The sequence below is a fragment of the Meles meles genome, chromosome X (genome assembly GCF_922984935.1).
Source record: "Meles meles chromosome X, mMelMel3.1 paternal haplotype, whole genome shotgun sequence".
NCBI lineage: Eukaryota > Metazoa > Chordata > Mammalia > Carnivora > Mustelidae > Meles > Meles meles.
Genome location: NC_060087.1, coordinates 59375904 through 59398423, shown reverse-complemented (window position 1 = coordinate 59398423; position 22520 = coordinate 59375904). Strand labels below are relative to the sequence as shown.

At 39.8% G+C, this 22520-nt stretch overlaps 1 protein-coding gene across 1 annotated transcript in view; it reads right to left on the bottom strand.

The window, feature by feature from the left end:
* Positions 1–22520, bottom strand: part of KIF4A (kinesin family member 4A) — a 121558-nt gene that overhangs the window by 54251 nt on the left and 44787 nt on the right. The window contains exons 8-13 of the mRNA XM_045996024.1: positions 22214–22330; positions 21213–21388; positions 15823–15884; positions 5491–5623; positions 3762–3820; positions 3543–3648 (exon numbers count right to left, since the gene is read on the bottom strand). Of these exons, the coding sequence (XP_045851980.1) occupies positions 3543–3648; positions 3762–3820; positions 5491–5623; positions 15823–15884; positions 21213–21388; positions 22214–22330 (653 nt within the window). The remainder of the gene's footprint in view (positions 1–3542; positions 3649–3761; positions 3821–5490; positions 5624–15822; positions 15885–21212; positions 21389–22213; positions 22331–22520) is intronic.

Here is a 22520-nt window from a genome sequence, read left to right as displayed (position 1 = left end):
GTGAAAAAGCTATTGGCTCAACAGCAAAGAAAGAATTCAGGGTTAGCACATAGAGTGTCTGGATCAGTCCAGTGAAACATTACATAGTTCTTGAAACTTGAATCTCAGTACCTTCAAGGCGAGGAGCAAAGAGGCCCTTAGTTAAGTGTTATTTGTAAAGCACTTCCCTGCCCAGAAATTCCCAATCAGTGAGACTGAAAGAAAATTCAGAGGAATCTCCAATGTTCCCACATCCCTTCTCATCATCACAATACTTATGATCCTCAAAGGGACAGACATGAGACTCTTCTGGAACAACAGCACTTTAGTATACTATAGGTTAACAGTTACCCCTTCTTTCCTCCCCTATTTTCAGTTTCAGTAAATGGCCTACTTATAGACCTATCCTAGATTAGCAAAGCCTGTAACACTGGCTTTTGGAGACTTTTTTCTAGTACCTTCCAGAGGGTCAGGATCAAAGTAGATGGGTTAATCTTTGAAGACATGTTACTGTGGGTTTACCTTTTGGTCTGTGGCTCAATAAAATTTTGTAATGTGAAAGTTTAAGCTTTGATGACATGTTCTACATGAACATGGTAGGATCCTGCCTTCATAATCCTAAATACAAATATATAACAATAGGATTTATTTCAATCTAACAGCCTTTCTCTCATTCTAAGGCTGCAATGGAGAACCTCTCGTAAGGTAAAAATACATGATTTGCTGAAGGCGATGGTCAGGGAAACAAGCTAGGGTACACTGAGCTATATTATATTAACCAGCAATACCCTCCCATATGAAGTTCGCACTTGGAGGTAGTACGCCATACCATTACTGGGCATGCAAGATGCTTTTTATGGAAACGGTCTTAGAGGAGGGGGTATAAACAGCAACAATAAAATTCGATTTTGTGGGAAGTGAAAGGACTGCATAAATTTCCTCACAGGTGACTACAGCAAGAAGGTTCGTTTGAATTGTGTTTTAAAGGACAAAATGGTACAGTTTAGAGCTTAAAGCCCCAGGGGGAAGATTTGGGAACAATGGTTGCCTTCATCACTAAAAAGGGGGTGTTCACCCGTCACTTAAAATAAAAATAGTTTTAATCCAGAACGAAGGGCACAAGCACTTACATTTGAAACATTTTGCTTTCACTGTAGGGAGTCTTAATAAAAGCCACAGGATATGTTGTTGCGTATTTCCAAAAAATATGTAGCTGGGAGGGTCCCCAAACAATAGACATGGAGAACTCTGATTCAAGAGTCCAGCAGAAGCCCAGGGCAAAGGGGTTTACTCTGCCTAGATGTGATAGTGGAGGGAAGCCAGGGAGGGGCTTTATCAGCTTGTGGCAATCTTTAGCACCTTCTTGTTTCAGGCGCCAAGTGAATTTTCGTGGCCGATTCAGTGATTCTACAGAGTCCCTGTGAGTCAGCCACCACTAGCGACTTCCCTCTAGAGGCACGCCAGGCACCAGTCATATCACCAGATCCTCACTGCAGATATGCTTTCTCTTCTGTTAATGACTGGTTTCCATGGGTTTCCTTCATCCTCCCCATGTGGCTCGAAGCCCCAGAAATGAGGTGGTGGGAAATCCTCTAAGATCGGTGTGGTGGCCATAAATGATGGTGTCCTGGGTCACTCTTTTGTGATCATTTAAGCTTCAGCTCCAGTATGGTCCCACAACCTAGATTATCTTAATTTTGAGGCAGCTCACACAAGGTGTTCAGATAGCAGATGTTTCAGCTATATTTAAGTGGAATTATCGATGGTGAAATTTCACCTTGTGATAGCCATTCTCTGGCATACACTCTATAATTTAGCCACAATGAAGTCCTTATTATGTTCTAAACTTTCATCCCTTTTTGCTTTGGCATATACCTTTTTATATAGGCTGTCTTTTCCTCTTTGTGTGACAAACTTCTATTCATTTTTTAGAGCCCAGTTTCTCCTGTACTGACTTCCTGAATTTTCCAGGCAGTTAATCACCCTTTGCTCATATTGCTGATGTAAGAGGATTAAAACAGAGAGAGAAGGTTCTTAGTTTTCCTTGCCTCCTTTCCCCCTTCTTTGCCACCTCTCCCACCTGTGAACTTTAACCAAAGAACAAACTACAAGGCTTGTAAGAATGACCCTGAAAATAATTGGACAGTTAGCAGGATGGGGTTGCACCATTGTTCTTAATTTAAGCAAGAGGCACGAAAACTGGAACAGGTCCAACCAGAAGTTTTGCGGCAATTAACCACAGAACTGCTACCTGAGCCAAACCACAAGAACACCCCACCCCCTCGCTTCTCACCTTACAAAACTCTAATCCTGCTTTGATTCAGGGAGTTACCAGGAGTTCAGGAGCTCCCTGAGTACCTCAGCTGAATGATGCCTTTAGCCTCTTTTGGAGTCACTTAAACTATTTTCTCTTGATATTAATACAGTAGTTAGCAAGGTCACACAGCTAGTGAGTGGCAGAATTGGGTTCTAACCAGGGTCTGTGTGGCTCTGGAGCCCAGGTTCTCAACAGCTGTGGTCTGTGTGTTGGACAAATGAGCTGTCATCTCAGACTGCTCGGGACAGCTCTGTACAGTACTACTTGTTCCAAAACACTGCATTCTAGTCTTTTGGGGACTTTACTCATTTAGTTTATTGGAACTCATCCTAACCCTTCAACAAGAATGTATGGTATTTTTAAAATTGACTCTTTCAGAGTAAAATACAGGTGTAGCTGATTCTGTGATACTATTCTGATAAGTCTAGAAAACACTGGGCAAGAGCTGAGATGGAGAAATCACTGTTCTGGTAGAGTTAAAGCCTCTACCCAAGAGCTAGAAATTACCATCAGTCATTTATGAACATGTCAGGGGTTCAGAATGATAAACAAGACGCTATGGATGGAACAAAACCAACCATAACCCCTTAACCAACCATGGTCCCTTAACATAATATGATTTCAACTTAAAAAATAAAGTACATATGCCTAAGGGCTAAGCTAGAGAAGGAACACCAAAGATAAAAGGTCTTTAGGGTGGTTGGATTGTAAGAATTTTTCTTCTGGGAAAAACAAGAAATACCCACTGCCTACCCCCTCCCCCACTGCCATTGTAGTTCTAAAAATAAATAAAAATGGGAATTTACAGAATGATCATTTAAACTAATTTATTACTGATTAGAAAGGAGAGCTACGGTATTCCCTGGTTGCTCTAAGTTCTCTGTCAGAACCCAGCGTGTGTTTAGAATTGAGGTGTGGCACAAGGCTTCTTGTTAAGTTAGCCTACACTACACAAGTCAATGACTGCCGCTATGCTACAGGGCAACTTTGCAACTGCTCTGTTGCTGTGTCCAGCATTCAAGTAGAGTACTGAAATCTGAATGTGCTATTGCATATGTAAGCTATGAGTGTTTTGATTGAATGAATTTAATATTCTGATCATATCCAGTGATCCATGATCTCTGTCCTCAAACAGCTCACAATCTAGTTGTTTTCGGCAAAAGGCACAGAGTTGGACATGTGTTTAGGCAACAAATGAAACAAACGAAAGCAATATGTCTATTTACACTGCCCTGCCTTGGCTTACCGATAGCTGGGTAATCACGTGCTGTAGGTTACGAATTATCTCTACATTTTCTTTTAATTCCTGGTCTTCCAAAGTTTCCACTAACTTCTGAAGATCCACTTTGAGGCTGACAATTCAAACAGAGGAACCCAAAGGTTAATCATACTGCAAAGACCAGAGGATTGATGATTATATACTAAGGGTTCTAGGTCACTCACAGACATTTGGTATGAAACTTACGCTGCATGCTGCCTGAGTTCCTCCAGCTTGGCGTTCATCTTTTCATTCGCTTGTTCTGTCTGCAACAGAGACCCAGGAGATCATCAGTGGCGATGCCTGACAGCCTCAATTGTGCCCTCTCTCCCATTCCTATGCAGTAAAACCTAGGTAGAGAAGTTGCCTCCTTTGCTGTAATCGAGGATTCAGTGGGCTTTGGCGATTTAGTGAGAAATGACATTTTTTTTTAACAGTCATGGAAATTAGCCCTTCAGTCAACATGAGCTACTGAAAATAGCATCCAAGCAGCTGGGTCTTATGCTTGCCATGAAGCTCAGACTATGGTGTAGAGTGTGAAGCCTTAATTCCATATAGAACTTTGCAACTGGGGGAAAAGCAATACTTCCTGGCATGCTACTCCCTGCTGTTTGCAAAAAAACCCACTTACTTTAAATTGCCTCCTACGCTCTACTGTTCCCTAGCCCTAGCATAAGGGCAGCGAAAACATAAAAGGGCCTCATATGAGCTGAGCTTTTTTTTTTTTTTTTTTTCAAGTTTACACTATCTGCTATGGTAGGCTGGTTTTAGTAAGAAAAAAACAAGAAAAAGGGTGAGGCATAAGAATATGGCAGAGAAGACATGGCAGAGGGAGATACAGTTTGGGAAGGGTGATTGATATTTTCCATTTTATCTCAATCACAGTATCTGTAACATGCGAGATGCTACAACAGATTAGGGAAAGACAGTTTATAGAGGACAACAGTGTTGTGGTTGTTGACATTCTAATAGGATATCAAGCAATAAGCCTTCCCGTAGCCAAGTTCAGAGCGGTATATGGCTAGAGTAACAGTGCTGTCTGTTAACGTTGGCCATACGCACACATGTGTGAGATGCAGCTTCTGGTTACTTCAAAGGCATAGAATGGGTACAGAAAACTGTATATAAAAATCCTCCAGTTCCCATTTTCACCGTTCTAGGAGCAATGGACAATGGATATGGGATTTGGCCCTCTTTCAAGAATCTTTAAGCAGCTTAGGCCTCCCTGACTAGAGAGCACACAGATGCATGAAGGTGTATAAATTACAGATGTTCAATCACATTTTGGTAGAAACTCATTTTTGCTTTTGGCAACAGTTGTGCTGTTAAAAACTGAGTTGTATTCAGGCTAGTAGAAAAATGTTAGTGGTAAAGCCAGCATGCACTGATTCAGGTTACTATCAGACAGGTAGTAGGATATGGAACTGGAGTAATCAGTTATGTAGGGATCCACTCTTTGGAAATTAACCATATGTGAAAGGAATTAACATTAATTTCCCAGCTGTTCTAGCTCACCATGGCAGCTGTTAGGACAGAGTATGAAATGTGACATTAGGGGAAGGCAGGTAGAGAAGACCTAAAATCTTACTGAGGGGACAGTTACTTGCTATTACAGATAATGATTAGGCAGGACTTTAGGTGACAGAAGGATCTGGTTCTTTCTTCTCTGGTATTTTAGAACAAATCTACTTTAAAATCAGATTCATATGGATTCTCTGTGGTAGATATATAGGATATATATGATTCTTTCAACTTTTCTGTATATTTGATTATAAGCCCATGTGTCTACCTCAGAAGGGCTCCATGGAGGATACGGTAATATGAATCCATTTCTTTCCACATAACTCGTCTCTCAAAGCAAGAAGCTTGTTAAATATTTCCAAAACAAAAGCTAGTAAACGTCCAGATAGCTAGTGGCTTAGTTGTGGGGCCTCACCAAAATGATCCTCTCCAACATCTGGGCTGTCTGACCAGCTGCTTCGCTCAGACCACGACTTAATTTTTCATTCTCCTCTACGAGGGACTGATTCTTCTCCATCAGGGACTGTAGACTTTCTGATGGTTCCACACTAAAACAAAGAAAGAAATGTATTAGAAACAGATCTGTTAATAACACCTATATCAAAGGTAGATAAAAATATGTCCCACAGACCTTTTAGGTGTGGGGGGTTGGTTTAAAATTAACCCCCAAAATTCTGGAAAAAATGTGGGTCCATTCCAATCTATCCTTCCAGTCAGGTCATATATTGAATGAATAAGAAATATATGCCTGAAAAACCTTGAATTAATGCTCTGCGGGAAGGTAATAATTCAGAGCCAGCCATGGTTGCAACAGAAATGACTAACCTCTACCCTTGGCTCTGGTTTAAGATCTTTCTATTTGTGCCATGTAGTTAAGAAGTGAAGGCTAAGCAAAATAAGTCAATCAGAGAAAGATAATTATCATATGATCTCATTCATATGTGGAATTTAAGAAACAGAACAGATGAACATAGGGGAAGGCAGGGAAAAAATAAAACAAGACAAAATCGAGAGGGAGACAAACTGTAAGAGACTCTTAATCATAGGTAACAAACTGAGGGTTGCTGGGGGGGAGGGGAGTCACTGGATGATACACTATATGTTAATTGAATTTAAATAAAAACAAACAAAAGAAGTGAAGACTAACTGTAGCTGAGATGCATGTTGTCTCCCTCCTCTTCCCACTCCTTCTGTAGCTGAAACTCCCTCCCAATCTCTCATTAAAAATTAGGGAAGCAAGGAAGGAAGAGGTTAAGGAGGAGGTAGAAGTGATACTGCTCCGGGCTGAAATTTAACCCCATCAATATAAGTCAGCTTATATATTATATATTAAATAGCTTAAATGCTATTTCCCTTACTGAAGTTTAGGGAAATAGCATTTAAGAAGTCAGAAAGTTGATGTAATGACCAGAGGCCACCGAAAGCACATTTCACAACTCTCCATAAATGTTCCCTTCTAAATGTCTGCCTTGCTTGAAACCTCTTGTTCATTTGTCTATCAATTTTAAATTGCTTAGTGTGGGTGGTGGCAACACTGCTGTCCCTATCAAGCAGGAGTGGAAGGGAGGGACAGAAATAGCTTGAAGGAATACATATAGATAAGAACCTTTGGAACTTATGCAGATTACTTGGTATCGGTTCCAGACTAATGGAAAAGACCAACGAGATAGTCTTAGAAAAGACCAACAAGTTTGGGGTGTGTGTGTGTGTGTGTGTTGTGTGTGTGTGTTTTTGCAATCCACTGGGATTCGTTGTTCAAAAGACTGGAAAATAGGACTGGTGAAAAAAGATCAGAAGAAATATGAAAATTTGGATCTGAAGGAGACTGAAGGGAAAAATGAACAGTTGCCAAGGCTATAATAAAGAGGAAAAAAAGGACAGGGAACAGCTGTTCCCAATCTCAATAAAGGCTGGAAAAGGATTTCAGGAATAGATGCCCTTTCACCCAGCTTAAGACCTCCAGGAATTTTTAACAGAAAATCTCAACATGCTCTTTATCACAAAGTTAATAGCAAGGCCACACCATAAGGTCTAATGTTATACTACTGAGAATTTACTAAGACTTTTTAAAAATTATTTTTAATTAAAAAAATTTTGGGGGGCACCTGGGTGGCTCAGTGGGTGAAGCGTCTGCCTTCGGCTCGGGTCACGATCCCAGGGTCCTGGGACAGAGCCCCACATCAGACTCTCTGCTCAGTGGGGAGCCTGCTTCTCTCTCTCCCTCTGCTGCTCCCTCCCTCTCTCTCTCTGACAAATTAATAAATAAAATATTAAAAAAAATTTTTTTTAAAGATTTTTGTTTATGTTAGAGGGAGAGAGGGAGTGTGCACATGAGTGCACAGGCAGGGGGTAAGTGCAGAGCATACATGGGGCTGGTCTCACTGCCCCAAGATCATGACCTGAGCCAAAATCAAGAGTTGAACATTCAACTGACTGAGCCACCCAGGCGCCCCGAGAATTTAAGACTCTTATGAAAGAATGTTCAGTTAAAATGTGGATTGTAAAGATAAAATATTGGTAAATTTAGTGTTATTTTAGATTGCTTTGATATTTTCTTATTGTTATTACACTGAAAACTTCCATGCATCATTTATGAAAGTTGACAAGCTCCAAAGTAATGATACTTTTAACTCAATAGTTTTTTCCTTCTAAAAATTTCCAAGGTTTTTCTATATGGGGGGAAATACAATGGAAAGCCAGTGTTTCCTCTTTTGCAGGCTATTTAATGGTCAATGCTTGGAATTCAAGTTAGATGAGCATGCGCAAATTGATAAATGTTCACAGAAAATCAATGCAAAAGCTTCCATGACTCAAATTCAAAAAGAAAAGAATATAATCCTAGGACAAAAAGCAAAAAAAAAAAAAATCCATTTATATGAACTGTACATTTTGTAAAAGGCCTTTATGAGAGGTTTCTTTTTTTTATTTGAGAGAGAGAAAGAGCGCAAGCAGTGGGGAGGGGCAGAGGGAGAGGGAGAGCCGACTCCCCACTGAGTAGGGAGTCCGATGTTGGACTTAATCTCAGGACCCTGGGATCATGACCTGAGACAAAGGCAGACGCTTAACCAACTAAGCCACCCAGTCACCCTGAAATGTCTCTTAAAATATACATTTTTGAGAAAAGAAGTAGCATCTTTATTTCTCTGTAAAATGCTAAACGCTGAGTTCACTTTTCAATTCAACTGTTTCTTAGAATCTATTCCTTGTGTAGCTGAAAACTATATCCTGTAGTATATTCTTGGTGGTTGGAAGTCTGGAATAGTTTTCATTTGCCTTGTGTTCATTCATCTTGTCTTACACAAAACAGGTCTGTACTAAACTGAATGGAAAGGAAGATGGGTCAATTGCTTCTAAACTGGTTAAATGTGGGGAACCTGGCTGGATCAGTCATTTAAGTGTCCGACCCTTGATTTCAGCTCAGGTTATGATCTCAGGGTTGTGAAATTGAGTCCCGCACTGGGCTCTGTGCGCAGCGGGGTGTTGGCTGGAGACTTCTTCTTTCTCTCTCCCTTTGCCTCGCCCTCTGCTTGTGTGTGTGTGCCTGCCCGTAGTCTCTCTCTCTTAATATGTAAATAAAATCTTAAAAAGATAAACTGGTTAAGCTAGATTAGGTCTTTAAGGGACCCCAGTTTTCCTCAATTTCTTTACCCAACATTCTTAAAATATTACCAGGAAACCAAGATTAAATTACCCAAAGAAGGAAAACTACAAAGAGAAGAGTGGTCATGTTTGGGTGATAAAATTATGGCAATTTTGAGATTTATTCTTTACACTTTTATAAATGTTCTACAAGAAGCAATGTACCCCTTTAAAATGAGAAAAAATGATTAAGTTATTGAAAATGAGTATATTAAAATAAAATAGGCTCGCACATACTTAAGAATAAACTCCAAATGAAAACATGAAAGGTAAAAAATAAAACCAACATAAGTTCTAGAAAGAAACATGGGCAAATCCCTCTTTAGCCTTGGTGTAGGGAAAAATAGTCTAATCATGATTCAAAATCCAGAAGCATAAGGAGGATGTAAACACTAGATCCACTTTGGAAAACAGTTTGGCAACTTCTTGAAAAATTTAAGATGCAACCCAACAATTCTATTTCTAGATATCTGCCCAATAAAAAAGATATGATCATACAAAAACTTGCAAGTAAATGTTCATAACAGCAAAATTCATAATAGCCAAAAAGCTGAAACAACTCAGAAGTCCATCAGCCAGTCAACGGATAGACAAAACATGGGTAATCCAGACGTGGAATACTACTCAGCAATAAAAATGATATGAAGTTAATTATACGTGCTAAAACATAGATGAATCTCAAAAATGTTATAGGTGAGAGATGAGTGTATCATATATTTAGAGAAGTTAAATTACTATGTTGTGTACCTGAAAGTAATATAATATTGTGTGTCAACTATCCTCAATAAAATAAGAGATGTAGTCTATATATACAATGGAATTACTACTCAGCCATAAAAAAGAATGAAATCTTGCCATTTGCAATGATGTGGATGGAGCTAGAGGGCATAATGGTAAGTAAAATAAGTCAGACAAAGACAAATACCATTGCTTTCACTTATATGTGGACTCTAAAAAACAAAACAAAACAAAACAAACAGAAAGCAGAAACAGAGCCAGAAATACATAGAACAAACTGGTGGTTGCCAGAGTCGGGTGGGGGGGGGGTGAGAGGATGAGTGAAATAGGTGAAGGGAATTAAGAGGCACAAATTTCCAGTTACAAAATAAATGTCATGGGGATGAAATAGGGTATATAGTCAATAATATTGTAATAACTGTATGGTGACAGATGGTGACTACACTTATGCTGGTGAGCACCGTGTAATCTATAGAATTGTTGACTCACTATGTTGTAAACTTGAAACTAATATAACATTGTATATCAACTATACTTCAGTTAAAAAAAGAGTCTGAAGGAAAAAAAACCCATTACAGGTAGAAGAAGCCGACAAAAAAGTCCACATATTGCATGACTCCACGTGTATAAAATATCCACAATGGGCAAATCCACGGAAATAGAAAGCAGATTTTTGGTTGCCTGGGGCTGGGAGTGGGAATAGAAGTAATAGCAAATGGGCACAAAGGATCTTTTCTGGGTAACAGAAATATTCTAAAATTGGTAACTGAATATAATAAAAAAAGAAAAAAGAAAAAAAGGGGAAAAAATTGGATTTTGTGGTGATAATTGTACCACTCTATAAATTTACTGTAAAGTCACTTATAGTAAGTGACTTTTATGGTATGTAAATTACATGATCAATAAAGCTGCTAAAAAAACAGAAAGCAATAAAAAATTGACTAACTTTACTACATAAAAATTAAAAATTTTTGTGTACCAAAAGTACCATAAACAAAAAGAGAACAAAGTAGGAGAAAATATTTGCAACACACACTATAGCCAAAGGACTAACATCACGAATATATAAAGAACTGTTAAAAATAAGGGCCAGAATTAGGGTGGCTATTATTTTTTTTTTTTAAAAAGCGGAGGGGCACCTGGGTGGCTCAGTTGGTTAAGCTGCTGCCTTCAGCCGAGGTCATGATCCCAGGGTCCTGGGATCGAGCCCTGCATCAGGCTCCTTGCTCAGCAGGGAGCCTGCTTCACGCTCTCTCCTCCCCACTCGTGCTCTCTCTCGCTCACTATCTCTGTCTTTCTCTCTCTCAAATAATAAATAAATAAAATCTTTAAAAAAACAGTAATAAAAACAGAAAATAGCAAGTGTTTGGTAAGGATTTGAAGAGACTGTAACTCTTGGGCACTGCTGGTAGGAATGCAAAATGGGGTAGCCACTATGTAAAATAGTATGGCAATCTTATTAAAAAATTAAAAATAGAATTACTATGTGATCCAGCTATTCCACCTTTGGGTCTATACCCAAAGAATTGAAAGCAGGGCCTTAAATCATTCATGGCAGCATTATTCACTATAGCCAAAAGGTAGAATAATCTGTGTCCCCTGACAGATGAATGGATACACAACATGTGGTATATACGTACAATGGGATAGTATCTAGCCTTTAAAAGAAAGGGCATTCTGACATATGCTACGACATGGATGAAACTTGAGGATATTATGCTAAGTGAAACAAGACAGTCACGAAAGGACAAATATTATATGATTTTATTCATATGAGGTGCTTAAAATAATTAAATGAAAGTAGTGTGGTGATTGCCAGGACTGAAGGGAGAGGGGGAAGTGAGGTGTTATTGTTTAATAGGTATAGACTTTCAAATTTGCAGGATGAAAAAAGTTTTAGATGATAGATAGATGGTGGTGATGGCTGTACAATATTGTGAATATACTTAGTGCCACTGAAATGTATACTTGAAAATGGTTAAAATGGTGAATTTAATTTTATGTATATTTCATCACAATTTTTTCAATAAGGTCCAAAGGATCAAAAACCCTGATAGAAAAAATGGGACATGTGAACAGATAGTTCATCGGCAAGAGATAGACGTGGCCCTGAAACATATGAAAAGAATGCTCAAATCCACTCATAATTAAAGAAATGAAAATTAAAACAAGATACTGAGATAGTACGCCTCACCTATGAGATTGGCAGAGAAAAAGCATGACAACACAATCCTCTGGTGAGGCCTTGGGGAAACAAGTGTTCTCATATGCTATTGTTAGGAATACAAACTGGTGCACCCCTTCTGGAAGGGAATATGGCAATAAGGCAATATCTAACAAAATCACACATGCCCTTATGTTTTGTCTCAGCAATCCCATTTCTAGAAATCTACCCTGAAGATAAACCACTAATAACATGAAAACTGAATAACACAAGGTTATTTACTGCAGAATGTTTGTAATTACAAAATAATGGAAACAACCTAAATATCCATACATAGGAAAGTCATTGAATATGTTTGGCATGTGTACACTAAGAAGAATACCATGCAGCTGTGAAAAAGTGAGGAAGATGTCTATGAACTGGTAAAAGTGATATCCAGGAAATGCTGAGAAGCGGAAAGCCACAAAGACTATCTGTGGTATACTACCATTCATATAGGAAGAGGATATGAAAAAATATATACAAGTATATGCTCATTTGTACAGGAGAAATACAGGAAGGTTATGCCAGAAACTAAAGAGATTGGTTAAATATAAAGGAAGGAGAAAAGTGGCAGAAATAGTGTGCAATGGGAATAGGATAGCAGGGATGAAGAGGAAAAGACATTTCCCTGAGTATTAAAAAAAAATTGGGGTAGAAGAATAAATGAAACAAGATGGGATTGGGAGGGAGACAAACCATAAATAACTCTTAAGCTCACAAAACAAACTGGGGGTTGCTGGGGGGAGGTGGGATTGGGAGAGGGGGAGCGGGCTATGGACATTGGGGAGGGGAGGCGAACCATAAGAGACTATGGACTCTGAAAAACAACCTGAGGGTTTTGAAGGGTCAGGGGTGGGAGGTTGGGGGAACAGGTGGTGGGTAATGGGGAGGGCACGTTTTGCATGGAGCACTGGGTGTTGTGCAAAAAGAATGAATACTGTTACGCTGAAAAAATAAATAAAATGGAAAAAAAAATTGGGGTAAATAAAAAACATGTAACAAAATTTACCGTCTTCACTGTTTCTTAAGCATACATACAGTTTAGTAGACTTAAGTATATTCACATTATTGTACACTGGATCTCCAGAAATTTTTCATCTTGCAAAACTAAAACTTACACCCATTCCACAACTCCCTGTTCCCAGTGTCCCCCAAGTCTATTCTTTTAGTTTTCTGCTGTTGCTTTTATGTATTTTCTTAAAATATTTTATTATTTATTTATTTGATAGACCCAGAGAACACAAGTGGGGGAATGGCAGAGGGAGAAGGAGAAGCAGGTTTCCTCCCCACTGAGTAGACAGCCTGACATGGGGCTTGATCCCAGGACCCTGGGATCACAACCCTAGCCGAAGGCAGACACTTAACTGACTAAGCTACCCAGGTGCCCCTGCCATTGCTTTTATTTCTATACTGTTCTTTATGTTCACCTATATGGACATAGGCCTTTGCCCTATGTTTTCCTCTAGTTCTTTTGTGGGTTCTTCCTTTTTAAAATTGTGTGAAAACATATAAAACTGGGGCGCCTGGGTGGCTCAAATGATTAAGCATCTGACTCTTGGTTTCAACTCTGGTCATGATCTTAGGGTCGTGATGATGGAGCTCTGCCTCAGGCTCCATGCTCAGCGGGGAGTCTGCTTGAGATTCCTTCCTTCTCCCTCTGTCCCTTCCCCCAACTGGTGGATGCTCTCTGTCTCTCTCTAAAATAAATAAATGAATCTTTAAAAACAACGTATAAAACTTACTGTATTATCCATTGTTAAGTGAACAGTTGCGTAAAGTACATTTACATTGTCGTAAAACAGATCGCCAGAACTTTTATCTTGTGAAACTGAAATCCTATACCCATTAAACAATTCACTTTTTGCCCCTCTCCCCCAGCCCTGGATCATCACTAGTCTACTTTCTGTTTCTATGAATTTGATTTCTCTAAGTATCTCATATGAATGGAAACAGACAGTATTTTTTGTGACTGATTTATTTCACTTAGCATAATGTCAAGTTTCACTCATGCTAAACATGTACTAGGATTTCCTTCTTTTAAGGTTGAATAATATTCCACTACACACACATACCCACACACATTTGCATATTTGCTTTATCCATTCATCCACTGGTAGACATTTGTGTTGCTTCCACTTCCTGCCTATTGAGAATAGTGCGAATATTGCTGCTATCAACATGGGTGTACAGCTATTTCTTTAAAACCCTGCTTTCAATTATTTTGGATATATAACCAGAAGTGGGATTTCTGGATCATGTGGTAGTTCTATTTTTAACTTTCTGAGGAACCTCCATACTGTTTTCCATAGCAGTTATATCATTTTACAATCCTTCCAGCAGTGTACAAAGCTTCTTATTTTTCCACATCTTTGCCAATATTTGTTATTCAGTTTTTTTTTAAGATTTTATTTTATTTGAGAGAGAGAGAGAGAGCATGCACGCATGAGCAGGGGGAGGGGCAGAGGGAGAAGCAGACTCTCCACTTAGCAGGGAGCCAGACATGGGGTTCAATCCCAGGACCCTGATCTGAAGTCAGACATTTCAGCAACTCAGCCACCCAGGTGCCCCTCAGTTTTTTTTTATATTAGTGATCCTCATGGGTGTATGGTGATACTTCATTGTGGTTTTGATTCACATTTCACTGTTGAGTATTTCTTGTTGTATAACTCTGACTCTTAGAGCATCATAGTATTTCATATATCCTTCACATACTCAGAATATAAACAAAGAGTTAAAACCAACGAAGATGTAGGGGGAACCCTAAAATGGAATACAAACAGTAACTGTGGGAACCAGGATCTTGCCTGGATACATTAAGCCTAAAGACAAAAGAACTTTACATAAATGTAATCTAGTTCATAAAAGTGTTTCTCACAGGGGTATGGGCTAGCAATTCTGAAACTACTTTATGTGTATACTAGAACTGAACAAGTAAGTAAAGAGACTGCAGCTGGTTTCTCACTGTTGGAAAAAGGAGTTATAAATAAGGGGAGGAGGAAGACTAAAATGAACTCTGTAGTGTTGGACTAGTATCACAGGTATTGGTATAAAATCATGGCTTTTAATGTATATACAGATGGATATAAAAATATACATGTGAGCATATGTGTGCATTACTAGGCATACAGATATTTCCTAGTTCTACCTGCTGAGAGGGACTCAGTGACACCCCAGTAACAACGAGCATACCTAGCACCCAGAGTGGGTTTCTAAACAATATTTTCCGGGGCACCTGGGTGGCTCAGTGGGTTAAAGCCTCTGCCTTCGGCTCAGGTCATGATCTCAGGGTCCTGGGATCGAGCCCCGCATCGGGCTCTCTGCTCAGCAGGAAGCCTGCTCCCTCTCTCTCTGCCTGCCTCTCTGCTTGCTTGTGATCTCTGTCTGTCAAATAAATAAAATATTAAAAAAAAAATAAACAATATTTTCCAATAAAAAAAATTAGGGCTCTCTTGAGATATGGTTGATTCTAGAACTGGGGCAAGGAAAATACAAGATGGGTGTGGACCATCTCCTGGAAATGCTTAAAAACTAGAGGGTTGGGGAGCCTAGGTGGCTCAGTCGGTTGAGTTGCAGATTCTGGATTTCGGTTTGGGTTTGTTCTTGGGGTCCTGGAATAGAGCTCCACATGGGCCTCCATGTTTGGCAGGGAGTCTGCCTGAGGATTCTCTCTCCCTTTCCACCTGCCCCTGTCCCCCACCACGCACACACACTCTCTCTTTCTCTCTAGAATGGATGAACAAATCTTAAAAAAAAAAAAACACCAAAAAACTACTAGAGGGTATATTAAAGAAATATGAACCACCCTGAAGGAGCTCCTACTGGACAAAGCACGAACTATTTGAGCAACAAGACAAATAATGGTAGTACTGGGTGTTAACCCATAGAATAAAATGTGTCACATGTGTCTATATGGAAATAAATACATAAATAAATAAGAAGAAATAGCTCTTCTTCACAGTAGAATTCCAATTAATAAATTTCTGAGGCCAGAACCCATGCTCTTTATATCAGATCAGGTGGCCTCAAAGCTAACTAGCAAGTTTGACAAGATCCCTACCTTGATACTAAGTGCTGTCAGAAACTTGAGTATATCAGGGGAAAACAACCATCAGGAGAAATGGCCTCTGCTAAAATGTACATTTAAAATTAATCTATGACTCTTACTTTATAGATCCAGGCAGGGTGCCTCCATGGGCTTGTAGCAACAAAACCTGTAGCTGTTGTACCTGGGAGAAGCAAAGAAAAATAGTCAGCTAATCACCGATCAAAAGCTACTTATCCCTTATCTGCTAAATTATTACAATTAGCTGTAGTGTAATTTTACTTGATACCTATGAAATCTAAGGCATATTTTAGGCATTATGGAAAGCACCAGGGTTGATGATTCAGTGACAAAAGTCCAAACAGCATTATATGAATGACTAGTACTTACAAGATGAGCTGTCCCTTTTATCTGAGCATCTTAATGACTTTTTATTGAGCATCTATTTTTAAAAAACCAAACTCAGCACCAGGCTAGGTAACATGAGGGGGATGTGAGAATAAACTCTCGTGTTTTATTCTCAAGTTTACAATGATAAGCCTACAGCTTGAAATGGTAAGAAGCAATACAGGAGAGAAGATGCCAGTTCATGAGGTACAGTTAAGTACTTTAGGGTTCTGAGAAGAAACAAGATAATGAAATTCCACAAGTGTCAAAAAGAAGCTTCCTGGGGTTGATGTTAAACCAGAGTGTGCGAACAATGATTATCTCCCATTCCCTCCTATGACAATAGAGGAGCTGTTCTGCCTCCTGTGACCAATCTCATTGCTTATGCTTTGGATCCCAACTCTTCTTGCCTCCTGATCAATCATACTTTATTATCCCTTCTCTCTTCTATATCTTTGACTTCTCCATTTCTACAGGATCATTTCTATTAAGATTAAAACATGTTCGGGGCGCCTGGGTGGCTCAGTTGGTTAAGTGTCTGCCTTTGGCTCAGGTCATGATCTCGGGGTCCTGGGATCAAGCCTCGTGTCGGGTTCCCTACCCAGTGGAGGGAGTCTGCTTCTCCCTCTCCCTCTGTCCTTCCCCCATGCTCATGCATGCACATATGCTCTCTCTCTAACAAATAAATAAAATCTAAACAAAAGAGATTAAAATGTGTTCAAGTCTCTCCCATCTTAAAACAAAGCAAAAGAACCCTTCTCAATCCCACTTCCTCTTTTGTCCTCCTTCTCCCCTTCACAAAGTTTGAGAGAACAGTCTAAACTCATTGCCGCCATTTCCTTTTGTTCACGCCTTGCACTTGCTCCTCAGAATCCTCTAATCTGATTTCTGCCCATAGCATTCCACTGAAACAACTCTTGCTAAGGTCACCAATGATCTGCATGTCACTATAACCTATGGGCATTTTTTGGTCTTCATTTTACTTCACTGTTTGCTAGCATGTGGCTTACCGGACACCATATTTTCCTGCCTTTCCTTCTACTCTTCCAGCTGATATTCTAAGGCTCTTTCTTGGTTAATCTTTGTGCCAATTGTCCTTTAGAAGATAAATCCTCAAAGTTCAGTATCAGTCTTCTTGCTTTATATTATACTCTCTCCTTGAAGTCTCTCTAATGGTTTCAGTTACCATCTATAAAGTGGTGACTCCCAAATTTATCTCAAACACAAATCTTTCTGAATTTAGAGCTTTATGTTCATCTACTTCATATTCCCACTTAGCTGTCTGCTATCCCGAAATCTGGTCCTCTTCTAGTGCGCTCCGGGTCAGGGAACATGCAGTTTCACATGCAGAAATCTGGGTGCCAAACCCTCATCCTCTTATCTAAGCCACTGGTCAATTCTTTCCATCATCACCACCACCACCCTAAGTCCAAGCCACCATTTATCTCGAACATGGACCACTGAGTAACTTCTTAACGTCTTCTCGATGAATCTACTCTTGCTCCACTATAATTCATTTCTACAGAGTAGCCAGACCATCATTTCAAAATGGAAATTGTCACTGTTACCACCCTGCTTAACATCATTTTTAACATCATCCAGGCCTCGATCAGGTCTCTGCTTCTTCTCCAGTCTCGTACTGGAACACACTTTCCTGGATCCCTCTGCTCTAGCCACACCGGCATTCCTTCAGTTCTTCAAATGCACTATATGCCTTCCTAAATCAGGACCTATTCAGACTTGGTATATGCCTGGCATGCTCTAAGTGTTTTCTGTGTATTCATTTAACCCTCACAAAAATCCCATGAGGCAGGTACAATTATTTCTATTTTATTTTTTTTCGAAGATTTTATTTATTGATTTGACAGAGAGACAGAGAGAGAGAAAGACAGAGAGCACAAGCAGGGGGAAATGGCAGAGGGAGGAGGAGAAGCAGGGAGATTGATGTGGGGCTGGATCCCACGACCCTGGGGTCTGATCTGAGCCGAAGGCAGACACTTAACAAACTAAGCCACCCAGGCGCCACAATTATTTCCATTTTATAGTTAGGGTAACTGAGGCACAGAGAACTTGGCCAGGGTACATAGCCAGTGAGTTACAGAGCCAGCATCTGAATGTGGGCAGTCTGACTGCAGTGCAATGCTCTTAACCACTACACTTAGCCAAAAATGTTTTTTCTTTTCTCTGGAAGCCTCTTCCTTCTTTTCTACATAGATAAGTCCTAGTCAGTCCCTCAGATCTCAACTCCAACATTGCTACCTCAGGGAAGCCTTCTCAGCTTTGAAATATAACAGAAGACCCTGTTCTATAATGTCATACTACCCTAATAATAGCACACAATCTCATTTCAGAAAATGATATGTTGGTATGCTTATGTGTTCGGCATTTGCTTCTCCCACTTAGGCCATAAGTTCCACGAAGGCAGAAACCATGTTTGCTTTGTTCAGCCACATATCCCAGCACAGTACCTGGCACATAGTAGCATTCAATATAGATTTATTGTTGGAACGAATGAACCAATAAATGACTAGGAAGAACAGTATCTTGGCAATAAGAATACACATGAAAGAAAATGGAGGGACAGAACTGAGTATGGTATTTCATAATTGAGATGATACTGTTAACAGGTAAATTACTTGTATTTTCTACAGTGATCCCTAGGAGGGAGGGAGTTAGAGGAAGAGAGGGGAAGGGGAAGCTTTAGACTAACTAAATAGTAGCTCTTATCACCAAGGAGGAAGGCCAGAGATGGAGTAAGCACTACACAGTTGGGAAGCAGTGCACAGTGTGGGAAGAGTACTGTACCCTGAAAGGCAAGTAAACAGGACCCCTCTCCCAAGCCTGGATCAGTCCAACTAACTACCTCCCTTTTCATCTCCTCTACCAGAGCCACTGAGCTATTACGCAACCATTTGTATGGATACTACCACAGATGCATATGCCTTGTCTGCTACCTCTTCCATTTCCACGATTTCAAGCCTCTGTGGCCTCTTCAATCCCTCTACCCTATTATCTGGTTGCTTGCTCTTAGAAGATGACCTTGCCTGCTACACTGAGAGGGTAAGTGTTGTCAGGCTGAAAATCCCTCAATTTCCCTTTTTATCCCTCTAAATTACCGTCACTGTATTCTTCCTATCCTAACCTCTTTCCTTCTAGTCTTGGTGGCAGGTATCCTGTTGCTGGTCTAAAGCCAATCCCTCTTCATTTGTGCTCAGGATCTCAACTACTTAGAGATGATCCCTTAGCAACTAGTGCCTATTCTCAGTTTCACTCTCTTCCAACTGGTTCTTTCACTTGTTCAAGTCTCTTGCATATTTTTAAAAACAAACAGACCTATAACCTTTGGCCCATGACTACCTAGCTAATGTCTTCTTTCATCTTGCCTTCTCAAAAGAAGAGCCTACCAGCTTCTTCCACTTCCCTATCCAGCATTCACTGACTAGCCCACAACAATCTCCTCCTATCATTCCCCTGACCCTCTTCTCACTGAGGTCACCTTGTTGCTTAAACAACCAACCAACCAACCAACCAACCAAACAAACAAACAAACAAATACTTTCCAGTCCTTATCTTACTTTACATTTTATAAATTTGTACTTTTGATGGTCCTCAAAACTTTCTTCCTTCGTCTCCCATGATATCACTGCTTTTCTTCCTACCTGTTGGCTCCTTCTCACTCTCTTTTTATCTTCCCTCTTTTCCCCATTCCTTAAATACTGCTGTTTCCCCAGAGTTTTGTCTTTGGCCTTCTTCTCTTCTTGGCCATTCACCCATTCAGCAAATATTTACTGAGTACCCTGAATGCACCATGTACTCTTTGATCTTGTCCACCCTATAATTTCAATTTCCATCTAAATGCTAATGACCCTCAAATCTGTTCAGACCTCTCTACGTTAAACCCAAATGGCCAGCTATGTTTGAACAACTGTACTCAGATGTCCCCCAAGCTCCTTAAATTCAAAATGCCCCAAACTGAATCTCATTGTTTCCATTTTCCCACCTGACTTTGTTTTTCCTCCTGTATGCCCTGACTCAATGATTGGTACTACCGTTTAAACAGTTGTCCAAGCAAGAAACCCGAGAAAAGCCTTGATTCTCCCTTCCATATCAAATGTTACTAAGCAAGCTCTAATAATTTTTCTTTCTAATTTGCACCCTTCTCTTTATTTCTGTGGCTACTGTCTCTAGTTCAGGCCATAGTTCTCACCTGGGTTATTATAATAGCCTACAGAAGGTCTGTGGGGGATATATTCCCAGACCCCGAGTGGATGCCTGAAATGGTGGCTAGTACCGAACTCTATATGTACAGTGCTTTTTCCTATACCTATATACACCTATGATAAAGTTTAATTTCAAAATGAGGCAAGTAAGAGATTGACAATAATAACTAACAATAAAATAGACCAATTATAATGATATACTATAATAACAGTTATGTGACTGTGGTCCCCCACAAATGTCTTATCGAGATACTGTCCTTACCCTTTTTGTGATATGAGATGATAAAATATCTATGTGTTGAGTGTCTAAGTGGGGTGAATGACATAGGCATTGTAATGTAGCATTAGGCTACTATTAACTTTCTGACAATCTATGAGAAGGGAGAATCATCTGCATCCAGACCATGGTTAACCATGGGTAACTGGAACTGTGGAAAGTGAAACCATGGATAAGGGGGTGGGTACTGGTGTAATTTATTTTCTTACTTCTAGTCATACCCACTTCTAATCCACTTTCTTTGTGCTTGCTAGAGTGATCTCCCTAAAACACACATTTCACCATGTCACCCACTTACTTAAAATCTTTCAGTGGCTCCCTACAGCTTTCGGGTTAAATTCAAAATCCTCTATGAAGTCATATAAGGACTTTCAGGATCTGATTCTTGCCCACCTCTCTTGCCTCATCTCTCACTGCTCACTTCTTTGTCAGCAAAATCTCTAACGCTACCCTCAAACCTTACATATGGTGGTAAACAGGTCAATAGGAATTACTTTAAGATTTTTCCAAACTAACAGAATGCTTAGCTATCATCTCTAAACCTCTGGTAGAGAAGCTGAGAACAGAAGATCCATCATTCCACTCACATACTTACAATTTTTCCCAACAAATTTTAAGGCTCTTGTACCTGTTGCTTCAGATGATTAAGTTCAGCTGTCTGGGGATCAATATTAACAACAGGTTTGTTCTTGATTTTTCTTGCTCTGTCAGCATAGCGAAGGGTATTTAATGTTTCTTCTAGATTGGAGTCAGCAGGACTCACACAGGCGATCATAAGAGTATGGCTATTACCTCCCAGAGAATCTGAAAAAGAACAGGAGGAAATAAAATCAAACAAGTAGGATGTAAGCAAAGCTGACCATTTGGGTTGGTGGCTTCAAACTCAGAGCTCTTAAATCCTAAGAAAAAAATTCTTAAGAATCTGCAAATTTCCCATTTGTGTCGATAGAAAAATACTAAAATTTTTGACATATAAATGATATAGTTTAGAATCCTATTCCATGTGTTCCCCTTGTTAAGATTGTGATTTCAGGGGGCGCCTGGGTGGCTCAGCGGGTTAAAGCCTCTGCCTTCAGCTCAGGTCATGATCCCAGGGTCCTGGGATCGAGCCCCGCATCGGGCTCTCTGCTTGGCTGGGAGCCTGCTTCCTCCTCTCTCTCTCTCTGCCTGCCTCTCTGCCTACTTGTAATCTCTATCTGTCAAATAAATAAATCTTTAAAAAAAAAAAAAAAGATTGTGATTTCAGCACTTAATCAATTTAAAATAACTGGGGCCTGACCCGAGTAAGTTAGGAGCCACTATTAGAATTAAACATTCTTAGGATGCCCCCTCTAGGTAGGTTTTAATTCTGCTTAACAGGCACTAATAAACAGTAATCAGATTCATTTTCAGGGACAGAGGACTAAGCAGTTGTCATTCTAAAGATTTCTTGGCTCTCAAAGCCATAGATGAAGACATCTTTCCATTATCATAGAAGCCTGCTTGCCAACAGGTCTATTTCAAAGCTCTTTATCAGTGAGACAGCTCTGTATGTGATAGTCCAAAAATCTGTTTACCGGTCCTGTCTTCACCTTCTCAGCACTATTATTCTGAGTCACTATCTTATTTTGAGAAACACTTTGGGCTTACCTTGAAGCAGTCGAGTCAACTTGGAATCTCTGTAGGGCACAAAGCCACCCTTTTTGTCATCTCCAAGAGCACTGATTACATTTCCCAAGCACAGGAGGCCTCGGTTAATATTAATACCTAATAGCAGGAAGGGAAATTTACATCGCTTGGTAAAGTATTGAACACATACTTGCATAAAATATATACCTGCTTAAAATGAAAACCCTACAGAAATCTTACATCGTCAATCTTAAGGAAACTTCTTGATCCTATTCACTTTTCTGAGGACAAAGGTCTAAATGTTGGATATGCACACTGAATTTGCTGG